Genomic DNA, 13,529 nt, shown 5'->3' with positions numbered 1-13,529 from the left:
CTGGACGGAAACGGCGTGGAGGGGTATTTCTGAAGTGGCACCAGACGAAAGAGGGGCAAAGTTGAGCACATGCTTTTTTTAGGGGTAAAGCTGAGACTGGGGCAAGATTAGGGGGGAAATGGAATTGACCCTAATTTTAAACCGACCGTTGGAGCACCACCTGCAGCTGGTTACTGAAACCCACTTGGCAGTCAACGGTAATCTGCTTCCTTTGATGTTCCAGGGCACTCAGGTCACCACATTGCAGAGAAGCATAGCTGATGCTAGGCAGAGCATCTAGCGTCCTACTAGCGTCGTCAGGCCCGCGCTGTTAACAGAGCCCTCCCTCGCTTCTTCCGCTTCATGTCTCCTTCCAACGAAATACGAAGGCTGCCTTGGCATCGTGAGTGGCATGGCCTCGTTTTCCGGCATAGAGACTACTAGCGACATGAGTGGCTTGCCACTCGGGCTGCCCTGAACGCACGATAATGCGATATGGATGCACAACGACACTTGATGCAGCGAGCAGCTGTTCAGCAGCACAGTATCTAGGAAATCCTTCGAGTTTCCTTCTTTCAGTAAGTTCCATGCCTGAAACATGGTCGATAATAAGTTAGTACCTACACTCGCTATGTTGTACTCCCTCTATATCAAAATATAAGAGTACATGAGCAGGCCAAATTCAAAGCATTTGGTAGTACTTACATAATCTATAAGGTTTGGGAAATGTTGAGGTGAGCTCATCTTCAACCCACTTACGATCTCCAGTAGCAAGACCCCATAGCTATATGTGTCGGACTTGGCCGAAAAAATGCCTTCCATCGCATATTCGGGTGACATGTAGCCGTTGTTTGAATAGTTCCACAAGTAAGTGTACAAGAATTAATTAGTTGAAGCACATAAAGAGTTTTTAAGCATGTTTAGTCCAGTGCAGGAATTAATACTCACTATGTCCCAACAAAATGCCTAGTATTTGCTTGTTGCTGGTTGTCACCAAAGATCCTTGCCATGCCAAAATCTGATATTTTGGGTCTCATCTCCGCATCCAACAAGATATTGCTTGCTTTGAGATCTCTGTGAATTATCGTCATTCTAGAATCATGGTGGAGGTACACAAGTCCTCTAGCTACCCCTTTGATTATGCTAAACCTTGTTGGCCAATCAAGCATAAATCTTTTAGCATCATCTGTATGCCGACAATATGTTAAGTCTTAAAATCAGGCATGCTCATTTGCTCACCGTAAGAATCATTATACATGATTAGGACATACCAAATAGGAAGTAGTCTAAGCTTTTGTTGGGCAAGTATTCGTAACTAAGAAGCTTCTCAGCTCCATGGATGCAGTAACCAAGAAGTCTAACTAAGTTTCTGTGCTGCAGTTTTGCAATAAGAACTACTTCATTTCTAAAATGCCCCATTCCATGATCAGAACACTTGGTAAGCCTTTTAACAGCAACTTCCTTGCCACCTTCCAGTGTGCCCTACATGGTTACATAATTCATATTAACAATGAAAGAATGCCTTTCACTACTGTAATCGTTAAGGTGACATTTATATTACCTTGTATACTACGCCAAAGCCTCCTCTGCCAAGCACATTGGAGTCAGAGAAACCATCTGTAGCAGGGACAATATCTTTGAAGCTGATCCACAAAATTTTTGAATTCTCATCGTATAGTCCATCAGAGTTGTCCAGTTGTTCTATCATTGCAAAATTCATGGGTCCCTTGGTTTGGTGCTTGCCTGTCAGTAGTTAATACGAGTTATGATAAGCACTAATGCATTAACATTACATGCACTTGGATACATAATCGAATCTTGTTCAACCTCTTGACTTGCGTATCCAGACAAGACAAACGCACACAAGTATCAGTAGACTTGCCATGACAGGGAGTGCAATCTTCAGCGGACCAGTCTTCTTACTGACTGCAAAAGACAATAGATAAAATACTTACTGTACAAAAAGTAGATTGAAGCACTGTGTATATCCAGGCCAACTATTGGTTTAGGTGGAAAGGTGAAGGGTGCAAAAGAGAAAGAAAATGGTAAAATTGAAAAACAAGATGAAGACTGCCAAATGACAGGATTATAGAGAAGTAGAATCTGAAAAGATGACTGATTTTCATGCAAGGTAGGACGAGCACAGCTGGTAGTAGTGAACATACGCATGTGAGAACAAAATATGTTAGTCCAAGTCCTATGATCATCCAACAGTGAATCTCGTCATGTGTCTTAGTGGTATAATTTTATTAGGAAGAATGTTTCAACTGAACATAACTGTAACTGCCATGTCTTTAATTGTACTGGGCTTTATTGGTATGATTTTATTAGCCACACACAATCTTAAGTTAATAGGCAATCTATCACACAGTATAAGCAATAAGATGGGAAATGAGCAAATACCAGATGAGCTGGGAATCCGGAGGTACAGATTCTCCCCACGACCATCACCACGCTTCTCCGTGTCAACAAGCTCCCCCATCCAAACTAAGCACCTCGACTGATCTACAGTCATACTGAGACTACTCAGGTTAGCGTAAGCATATGCGGTGCATGAGCAGTTGCGGCTGCATTCTTCTGCGCATTGGTCAAAGCTTCTATTCCTGATGAACAAGAACTTGTCGGGTGTCTTCATGTTAAGCAAGGTAATGAACCTATCTCCTTGACCACAATGCATCTCCTTCTTTCTCTGACATCCTAGGGAAAAGTTAAGACCACCAGGTTCATATCCATCGAGGCACTTGCATGTTGCAACCGTCTGTGTGGCATCGCAATAACCAAACGGGCGGCATGAGGCATAGCGATCACAGCTAGAACCGGGCCGCTCAAAGAAAACCTCCCAAGATAATGAGTTGCTGTTCCACGCCAGGAATTTTACCATACCCGTGTAGTGCAGGATCATGCGCGTCCTTGGCGAGCCGTCAGAGACAGTGTACGTAAAGTAGAACTCGCCCCCTCTGTTGAAAGTTGTTTGCAACATGATGGGACCTGAATTCCTCTGATACATGCATGGCGGAGACCAATACACCATCTAATGCAGCTCTGCGCCAGTATGGCCTCGTCCTATTCCAAACGAGGATCTGGAGGCTCGAGTCACCACCCAAAGAGTAGTCACTCGTAGATGGGTCATCAAAGGCTCTCCAGGCGACGAGGTGCATGAAGAGGTTGTTGTTACCAAGCGGTAAACTCATATTCGGGAGAATGGTGTCGGTTGGGTGATGGAAACTCTGCCATATATCAGTGCCATTTGGCAACCTGATGACCAAGTTCCCAGAGTCCAGCAGTATAGCAGCACTTCCGGCGGCTTCAGTGGTGATTTTGTTTGTGGTTGTCCAAAGAGTGCTTCCTTTGGAGTCTAACAAGACAAGATCAGAGCTTTTGGTCAAAACAAACTTACCAGAGGAACTGCTAGAGATTGGGCTGTCGCGGTTTGCCACCCACACGTATGTTCGCTCCGGGATGTTGTTGTACCATATGCCTATGTATGAGTTTGCACTTGAGTTTTTCGGGGAGAAGAAGACAAGAGCAAAGATGCCACCGTCTGAGATGAGCCTGTCGCCGGGGGAGAGTGGTTTTGTGGGTGTTAGGCTATCTTCGGAGTTGCAGAAGCAAATCAAGAACATGAGGATAAAAACTGGGACGTATATCATGCCCATTAGGCCTTCTTTGCTTGCGATGACCAAAGGAAGGGGGTAGTATGTACGAAGATGGTTTGGATTGTATTCCCCAAGAGGTAAAAACTACTAGAAAGTAGGAACATTGGTTGGATTTTTTGGTGCCTTCTATTTGGCTGGGTTTGCAATTCTGCATGTTTTCTGCATGTGTGGCTTGCCCAAGATAATTATAGATCCACTAGTTGTAGATAGCTGTTGCAGTAAGTCAGAGAGAAATGATAATGACTAGCAGTTTGATTATTCAGCATTCCTGCTGGTCTCTGCGTGGATTTTTTCAGACCTGTCCACTATCACGGAGCTTGTTGTCAGGTAAACCAATAACAGGAGGACAAAACGGGGAGAAGAGTCATGCCCAAATGCCTATTAGGCCTTCTTTCTGCACATGCTTGTGAAGAGCAAAGCAAGGAGATATGATTGGGAGTGTTTGCTTGGAGGGCACAAACAAATACACGAGGTAGAAAGCCAAAACAGGGCCCAAGTTTTGGTATTCCTGATGTGTGGCTTGTCACATAAGCACGCACGCGTTCTATATCCAGTTCGCCGGACATAAAATAATAGGAAAGGTAAGTGACACAAAACCAAGAGGTGTGGGAGATGATTATTCAGCATTGCTTGCTGCTGGTCTCCGTGGGGAATTGAATGCCAAGAAATGGTCAAATGAATATCACAGGACAAAGTCGTGGCTGTGTTGCCTGATTGCGTCAAGCACGACCAAACTGGGCTGTGCCGAATTGCTTGCAGCCACCGCCCGGAAACCGTCGCAGTCTCTCATGAAGAAATATGTGCCATGCCAATCCAGAAACTTTGACCTGCACGGCATGCAGAGAAATTAACACAAGACTGGCATAAATATTCGGGATTTCAGCATGCAGCAGCAGCATCGCCGTCGTTCACAAGTACAGCGACAGGTAGGAAATGAGTTACCATCAGGTGGAGCTCCGTCTCCGTCGGGGTAGCTCGGCCGGGTCGCATCCTTTAGATTTTTTATATTGTTCCTTTATATATTTATTACTTACATATTGAAATTTCCTGAAATATGTATACTTATATTTAAAATTTCTAGGCACTGTTAAAAATTCTTTCCGCAACTTTTTAAAAATGTTCACGTGTTTCCAAAAACATGTTTGTGACAGTTTAAAAAAATTGTTTATGCAGTGTTAAAAGAATGTTCGCCAACTTTTAAAATATATTAGTGGAATTAAAAAAATCACCAGTTTTGAAAAAATGTTTGTGTAGTTCAAAAGAAATGTACGTCGTATTTTAAAAAATCTAGTGTTTCAGAAAATATGTCCGTGTTTTTTTAAGTTTATACAGTGTTAAAAAAATCAACATTTATTTGAAAAATGGCTAACACACATTCAAAAAATGCTCACAAAGATGTATAGCTGGCCAAAGGGGCCGGCCCAGCCTGGCACGGCACGGCCCATCTTAATCGTGCCTGGCCTGGCCTGGCCCGCCGAGGCATGATTATTATACGGGCCGTGCCGTGCCAGCCCGCGTGCTGCAGCCTGCAGCCCAGGCACGGCCCACATGCTAATCGGGCCGGCCCACAGGCACGCTAGGCCCGCTAATCTGCCACCTATTTTGCGCACTGGACGTTTTTTAGCCTATTTTTACCTGTTGGGCCACATTAGGATACATAAAAAATAAAAAAAGATAATCGGGCCGTGCCGTGCCGACGGTGCTACCGGGCCGGCCCAGCTATCCTGGCCCGTTTGGCCACCTATACAAAGATGTATTTGTAAAAAATGTGCATCATGTATTTGAGAAATGTTCAACGTGTATCAAAAAATGTTTCGCATCTATACAAAAAATATAGAATGTGTATTAAAGAAAGCAGAAACATGGTGAAAGAAAAACTAAGAGAACTGATGAAGAAACACAAAAAACAGATGAAACAAATATAGAAAGCACCACAAACATGAAAAACAACTGCTAGATAATTTTTGCCGGGGAAAGGGGATGTTTTATTCTAGGCCTCACAAAAAAAATCTCCTACAGCTGTGGCATGTCGTGTCGTTTTCTTTTGAGAAATTTTAGACAAGTGTAGGTTCCGTCCCATGCCAGATCCTTTTATAGCTGGGTCGGCCTCTGGTCCATATGGCCAGGTCTGGAAGCATCGTCTACCTACCCTAATCCGCATCGACACGGCATCTCAGATTCGCCCTTCCCATTCCCGAAATCCTTCACACGCACACGCACACGCACACGCACGCACACCAAAAGACCAAAACAACATGAATTGTTACCCCTTCGAGGACTCGTGCATCGGTCACTTTCTTGGGCCTCATAGCGTGTCAGTGGTGCGTCGAGCCACCACCGTGTGTCGCACGACGGGTGCACCCTCGGGATTTCATTTTTGCACATGTTTTTGGGTTTTATTTGATTTTTTTTATATTGAGGCTTTTGCTTCTGTTTTCTCTTGGTTTTGCCAGATTTTTTTCCCTTTCTTCGGGTAGCAGTGTTTTTTTTCATGAGAAACACAACATGTGCTTATGCGAGAAGAATAACTGTACTTCCCTAAAAAGAAAAAAAAGGTATAGTTGTAATTCCGTGAAAAGAGAAGGGAAGCATTGATGTGCTTCCCGAAAAAAGGAAAAACCACAACCGTGCTTTCCAAAAATGGAAAAGCACAACCTATACTTCCGCAAGAAGTGTCCTCCCTTACCCCCAAAAGTAAAAAGCACAATTGTGCTTCTAGGTTCCATTTATCCTTTTGGGCTCTGTTTGGAAGCAATGTTTTTGTAAAACCTTAGTATTCTGATACTGCAGTTTTTTATACCAACGACAATGAATACTTTAGTTTATGAAAACAACAATTTTTTAAAGTATTGTGGAAACAATGGCATGTTTGGCAAGCAAAGTATACATCGTTGTCATAGGCCACCACAAAGACGAGGCCTCCCAACCTTTTTCTTTAATACTGCAAAAATACTACAGTTTTGTGGATACTGCAGTTTATAATACTACAATTTTAACTAGAGCCAAACACCTCAAAGTATTTAAAACCATAGTATTTTAAAATACTGTAGTATTCTTGAAATACTTCAAAAATACTTTGCAACCAAACGCAGCCTTGGTTTTCATCGTTTTCCAATTTTTTCCTTTTTTTGGAATTTCCTTTTTTTCCGTTTTGAGAAAAAAATGTTTGTCAAAACCTATTAACATGGTTCGTAGTTCCAGATCTCAACGCGATAAGTTCAATGATAAAAAACAGTTCATGATTTATATGAACGGTTCAAGAGAGACGATGTTTTGAAAAAAAAACCGAACCTGCGAAAAAAAGAGCAAAACTTCCAGATAGCGACAAGTAAGGCACATGCAGTACACCACTTGTTACAGTATATGAGAGTGTCCTTTGCAAGAGGTACATTTTAATGGCCTCTTTGATTCGTGGGATTCTGAAAACGCGACAATAAGAAAAGTATAAAATTGAAGTGGCAGGCCCACTTGAATCATGTATGATCAGTAAGGAGTGTTTGATGCCACAGGTAAAACAAAGAAATTGTGGTTGGAGTGGATGTTAGATTTCCTATGAAATGTAGTACAAAAGATTCAATATGAAAAAAGTTCCATGGGATCCAATCTTATGAATAAAGGACCAAGATAAGAAAAACTCATAAGAATTTCAATCCTTATAGAATTCTTTTGAATCAGAGGAGCCTATAATTTTTTTTTTGAGAAAAATCAGAGGAGCCTAATTAGATTTCCACAGCTGTGCCAGGTCGTGTTTGTTCTCAAAAGCCATGTCTTGCCGGACCCTTTTTTATAGCTGGCCCGCGCCATCCCGGGCCGGGCTGGCCCATATGGCCAGGTCTGGCCAGCACCTACCGCACCGCACCGCATATCGCCGCGGCATCTAGATCCGCCCTTCCCATCCCCCAAATCCTCCACACACACCAAAGACCAAACACACTACCAGCCATGGCGCTCCGCACATTGGCCGCGAAGAAAACCCTAGGCCTGGCGCTCGGCGGCGCGCGGCCGCTGGCCGCCGCCAGGGGCGTGGCGACGTTCACGCTCCCCGACCTCCCCTACGACTTCGGTGCGCTGGAGCCGGCCGTCTCCGGCGAGATCATGCGCCTGCACCACCAGAAGCACCACGCCACCTACGTCGCCAACTACAACAAGGCGCTCGAGCAGCTCGACGCCGCCGTCAGCAAGGGGGACGCGTCCGCCGTCGTCCACCTCCAGAGCGCCATCAAATTCAACGGCGGCGGTAAGACCCTTTCCCAGTGCTTCTCATCTGGATGCTCCCTGAGATTCGTTCGGATGCTCCTTTGATCGATTGCTAGTACAGGGCCGGAGGAATTGATGCGGGGATTAGTGCGGTATCGAGTACCAGACGAGTATCTGCAGAGTGAAAAGCGAAAAAAATCAAAGAGATAAGGGCAACATCGTGGCGGCCTCGGCCGCAACAGTGACGTACCGTCATTTATTTTCGCAATTAATTTCTGTCTTTCTGAAACCTCGCTCAACTCATCCTATCTCAGCGATTCTGTGGGATTTTCCTCTAGCTGCTCCCCAGCAGCATATCTGAACCTTGTGGTGGTCTGTAGTTCTGTTGGGCGATAACCAAGCAGAATACTACAATTCTTAGTAGCAGTTATCCTTGTCACATGGTTTCATGTGCCTTTCCGGGCAGTTAACTAAGAACGAAATCTATCAAATTTGGACAAAAAATGGTTTTGTCATTCGAGCTGTCATTATTATTTTGAAACCGAGACTAAGGTAGGGCACGCTGGAGCTGTCCATCTCCTGGGAGATCATGCACCTGCACCCCAAGAAGCATCACGCCAGTTATGGTGGCAGTAAGACCCCCTGCTGCGCTTCTCCTGTGGTTCGTCTAGATGCTCTGATCGCTAGTATGGTGGTGACGCCGATGTCGGATTTTTTTTTATGAGTTGATGTGGAGTTATTGCGTTTGTTTATTAATACTGATCTATGATGAAGAGTGTTATGCTCCCGAGTGTAGTATTGGTTGGTGCTTTTAGGATCCTATCATTTCTAGGGTTTTAGATGGTGGGCTTTTTCTTATAAGTCTTGGTTTTATGTTAATTCGTGTTTGGCTGGTCAAAAAACCACTAATTTGGAAACATTGTTTACGCCTTTCTTTGATTAGATATAGATAGTGCTGCTTCGTGATATCTGAAGTGGTTGCTCCTGAGTGCAAAATTTCATGACTTGTGCATTCTGTGCGTATTAGGAGTTTTGGGTTATTATTTGGTTTATTGGTGTTAACTTGGTTGTGCTTTTATTGATTTTTTTGGCACAACGGCTTTTATGGATTCGTTGCCATATGGATCCTTAATTGCAAGTACTTGTTAGTATCATTAGCTATATGCATAATTTAGGTGGGGATGTCTGGTAATACATTTTTTTGTGTTTCATCCATAATCATAATTGTGACTTGGTTGCAAGTTGCAGCTGTTGAAGGGGTCATTGTAGTGGATGTTCATGTGTATATTGGTTGGTTCATTGAGATATTCCTAGCACTGATGTTGTGAACTGTGCTGAATTTTAGGACATGCTGAGCTTCAATTATTTTTTTTGAATTACTGATACTGGTGCTTGATGCGGACAAACAGTATAAGTGTCAATGTTATAAAAGTATGAATCCAAGGTCTGCTGATATTTTGTGTTTTGCTCCACTTGGTTTTGTAGTTTGAAAGAATTGCTTGACATGCCCATTGCTTCATTGCTTCTTTCGCAAAATCGACCATGTCACAACCTATTCAACCTTGAGTATTGCCCTGGAGGTTTCCTTTCAATTTTATTAAAAAAAATCTAGGGATTTGAAACTAGTTGAACTTCTATATTTGGGGATTAGGTGCTTGTGGCGCTTCGTGGTTTGATTGATACCTTTGACGATACCTTTTTTTACTTCTGATGGAACCATGCCAAACTATAGTTTTTGTGCGTGCATCGTTAGCTACTGAGACACAAAAATAGAGTGTTATTGGATTCTATTCCCTGCTCATATCTGCACATTAAAGTACTCCCTCCGTTCCATATTACTTGTCGCTGATTTAGTATTACAACTTTGTACTAAATCAGCGACAAGTAATATGGAACGGAGGGGGTAGGAATTAAGGATACTACCATGTGAGATGTGACAAATGAGATGCATAATTTTATGCTTCTGCTAATAATTCCATCGATACTCGTATGCATTCGACCTGGCTTCTCACTTCATTTTATTATGTCCTAACTATTAAAATTGTTAACAATACCAAGAAACTGTGCGACTAGAGAATTCGTAAGGATATGATGCTGAACCTCTACAAAAATGACGACCTGGAATAAATTCATTGGCTTGATATTGTAAATATGACATTCGTCTAAGCCTATCATTTATTAATGTAGGCGATTTTTTACCATGTTGCAGGTCATGTTAACCATTCAATCTTCTGGAAGAACCTCAAGCCTATTAGCGTAAGTATCTAACCGATACCCTTTTGCTCAACCACAGCCCTGCCCTCGTTCTCTTTTTTTTTTCTGTTAAGACCTCCACCATTTCAAACAGTTAAAATGTTTGGTGCTTTACAGGAGGGTGGTGGTGAGCCACCTCATGGCAAACTTGGCTGGGCCATTGATGAGGATTTTGGTTCTATTGAGAAACTTATAAAGAAGATGAATGCAGAGGGTGCTGCTTTACAAGGATCTGGATGGGTGGTATGTACTTTATGCACTGTCTCGTCCGCATTACACAGTATTTTATCTGGTGAAGGTGCTTTGTTAATATTCACATGTTTGTTATGCAGTGGCTAGCTTTGGATAAAGAGGCCAAAAAGCTTTCAGTTGAAACTACTCCTAATCAGGTGAAAGTTCTCATCCTTACTTGGATCATAGATTCGTAGTGTTCCTAAAGGACAGTTTATACAGTCTTCACACTAATTTACAATTCAATTCATTTCTACCATTTCCCGATTATGCCGCCAAAGTGCCAATGCTTGTTGGAAGAATCAGTAATTAATCCATTCTTAAGCAACTAAGCATGCAGTTAAAGATAACCATATTTCTGAAAGGGCGATATTTCTCAGTGCTCTGTACCGTTGTGAAGATCACCGAGTTGTCACTGCGATGTAACCCCAGGCCTCATATGTCATCCTCACTTTTGTTGGTTTAATTGATGGAGAAATGGTCACTAGTGAAATATCATAAGTAGTAGGATATTCAGTAAAAGCAGTACACATGCCATGGGAACTAATTTCTGGGGCTGTTGATGTGACAGACAGGGTAGAAAAAAACAGATATGACTAACAGGGGTTGTGTTCTGGAATTCAGTAGTCACCTGCTGCAAGGCCGTAGAGTTCTTTATGAGATAAAAAGGGTATCAAGCTTCAGTTTGATTAATAGTTGACATTAAAGCAAATCTTATACATTGACTTATAAACATTTACATGCCTGTCGTTTTGTTTTTTCCTTTAATTCTGCACGTAGTGTCTTGAAGAGACCAATTTATTTTTAGCTGAGCTATGTGAAATTGCAACCCTCACAATCTCCACGAAGGCATTTATAGTTTGTTTTGCATCCTACTTTGATCAACTTAAGAAGTTTTTATTACCATGTCGAAACTTTGTGTATGGAGTTATGGCACTGCGAATAATCCCCCCGTGTGGTGCCTGGGGTTGCCAGTAGTTTTTTTTTTTCCTTTTCATGCTTCAACTTTTGAGGTAATTTTCATGTGCATACAACTTACTTATTGGACCTTGCAGGACCCTCTTGTGACCAAAGGGTCAAACCTGTATCCTTTGTTGGGAATTGATGTCTGGGAGCATGCGTACTACCTGCAGGTAATCTCATTTTCTAACCGAAGGCTATTCTATTTGCTCTATTGAGCTGTAATGTTGGTGATGTTGCCATCCTTCTTTTTTCAGAATCTGCCTCATATAACCATAGTTGATAAGATTTCACTTGGCCCACTTGGTCTTTTCTCTTATTATTTTCCATTGTCCCGCATTAATAGTGTTTCTGTGACAAAGCTATTGCCTGAAAACTATCCAGCCATTTTGGACATGCTAATTCCCAGTACCGTAGGAGTCACAGTATTCCCTATGGTATACCTGCATTTTTACAAGGTCCTTGCTGAAAGCAAGACTAGTAGAGCTCATGTCCCTCTTGTTAAAAGAAAACACGAGTATAACAGGAGTGATATCAGTGTGCTCCATGGTTATATGTCAAAAAGGTTGCAAGAAATATGGTTGTATATGAAGGTTAACTTTGCAATGGTCCTGTTGTGGTAGATTTAGATGTATGCAGCCTGAACGGGAAAGAATCAAAGCATAATCATCAACTCAGCATATCAACCATTGTGTTGAACATACTCCCTCCGTCCGAAAATACTTGTCATCAAAATGACTAAAAAGAGATGTATCTAGAACTAAAATATGTCTAGATACATCCCCTTCTATCCATTTTGATGACAAGTATTTCCGGACGGAGGGAGTATGTGCCAAAAATGTTTAATGCACGGGGGGCGTAGCAGCCACTATAGTATTATTCTGCCGGTCTAATAAATTGAACTGTTTTGATTTTATTTTTATATTTTTATTGAGATGAATGGAAATTGAAAGATCTCTTTGCCAGTGCTAAGCGTATATTGTTATTTGTGATTGCAGTACAAGAACGTGAGGCCGGACTACCTGACCAACATCTGGAAGGTGGTGAACTGGAAATATGCCGGAGAAGAGTATGAAAAAGTGCTTGCGTGATTTGTCTGATGAGTAGACAGACGGTACTTTGCTCGCTCTTGAGTTTGTATATGCAGTAATAAAAGTGGGCACTATTCCACTGCCGGGATCGTCTGTACATTGCATAGAGGTGGACTACTGTCTAATGCGCACTACAGTGCCTGTCCATTTTGGTACTTGTTACTGTGCCTGCTGTGGCTAATAAACTCATTCGCTAGTGCTGTTGCTGTCCTTGTGTGCACGTATTGGTATGGATGGATGAGCTTTATGAAATAATCTGCCGAACTTTTGATCTTGTGGTGAAGTTATCATGCATGGATTAAGCACACCAAGCATACTTCTACTGATTTGGGTGTGCAGTATGCCAGTATTGATCTAATCTTGCTACTGTCCTGATTTGGGTGATAATTTTCAAACGAACTCTGTCGGCCTAGCTTTCTCGCGCGCTGTCATTAGCAGGCGTTTATATTTTTTTTTGAGATCAATTAGCAGGCGTTTATAAGTAGGACGCGTCTAGCAAGCGGCAGGGCGCTCGCTAGCGCTCTGCAGCGGCTGCCACTTTTAGCAAGTTTATATCCTCGTCAAACAAAAAAGGAAAGATTATTTCCTATTGTAAAAAAGATAGAAAGGGCATGCAGCATGTTTTTAATTACGGATTGGAAAGCAACTAGGTGTGAACACAATAATTTAGAGTTCCTTTTCATTTTAAAAGCCATAACTTTAGAACCAAACATCGAAATTAAGATCCGCTTTCACCGTTGGAACCCTTACGACGTGCTCTTCGAAACTAGATCCCGCATGGGTATGTTTTGATGAATTTTTTTTGTGCAATTTAGTACCTTGTTTTGTGCAACTGCCTAGTAGTCGATGTGCAACTAGCAGACCGTGGATGTGCAACTTCCCGCCTACCCCGTGGATGTGCAGTTTTCACTAATGTCACCTCCACCCCCTCAAACTACCCCTTTCAGTGAGATGAGCAATTTCGTCCGTTGCTCGGGCCAACTGCCTAGTAATTGACGTGCAACTTTCCGCTTGCCCGTGGATGTGCTTTCACTATTTCCTGCCTCCGCCAACTTTCTATTAGTGGTTGTGCAACTTCGGATACTGCCACGGCCAACTGTCTAACAGTGATTTGTAATTTTATCCTATACCCCATGGATGTGTAGTTTCCCTTCTAGCACAC

At 42.5% G+C, this 13,529-nt stretch overlaps 1 protein-coding gene and 1 pseudogene across 1 annotated transcript; one reads left to right on the top strand and one right to left on the bottom strand.

The window, feature by feature from the left end:
* Positions 1-276: 276 nt before the first annotated feature.
* LOC123186468 (G-type lectin S-receptor-like serine/threonine-protein kinase B120) lies at positions 277-3,635 on the bottom strand (annotated as a pseudogene).
* A 3,886-nt stretch (positions 3,636-7,521) lies between these two features.
* Positions 7,522-12,641, top strand: LOC543249 (superoxide dismutase [Mn] 3.1, mitochondrial). Its single transcript, XM_044603645.1, has 6 exons — positions 7,522-7,872; positions 10,042-10,088; positions 10,203-10,328; positions 10,418-10,474; positions 11,372-11,449; positions 12,275-12,641. Exons 1-6 carry the CDS (start codon positions 7,578-7,580, stop codon positions 12,365-12,367), a joined length of 696 nt encoding a protein of 231 aa, XP_044459580.1. The 5' UTR covers positions 7,522-7,577; the 3' UTR covers positions 12,368-12,641.
* The last annotated feature ends 888 nt before the right edge of the window (positions 12,642-13,529 follow it).

The sequence above is a fragment of the Triticum aestivum genome, chromosome 2A, assembly GCF_018294505.1.
Source record: "Triticum aestivum cultivar Chinese Spring chromosome 2A, IWGSC CS RefSeq v2.1, whole genome shotgun sequence".
NCBI classification, from domain to species: domain Eukaryota; kingdom Viridiplantae; phylum Streptophyta; class Magnoliopsida; order Poales; family Poaceae; genus Triticum; species Triticum aestivum.
The sequence above is the reverse complement of the archived record's forward strand: the minus strand, read 5'-3'. Positions and strand labels throughout refer to the sequence as shown.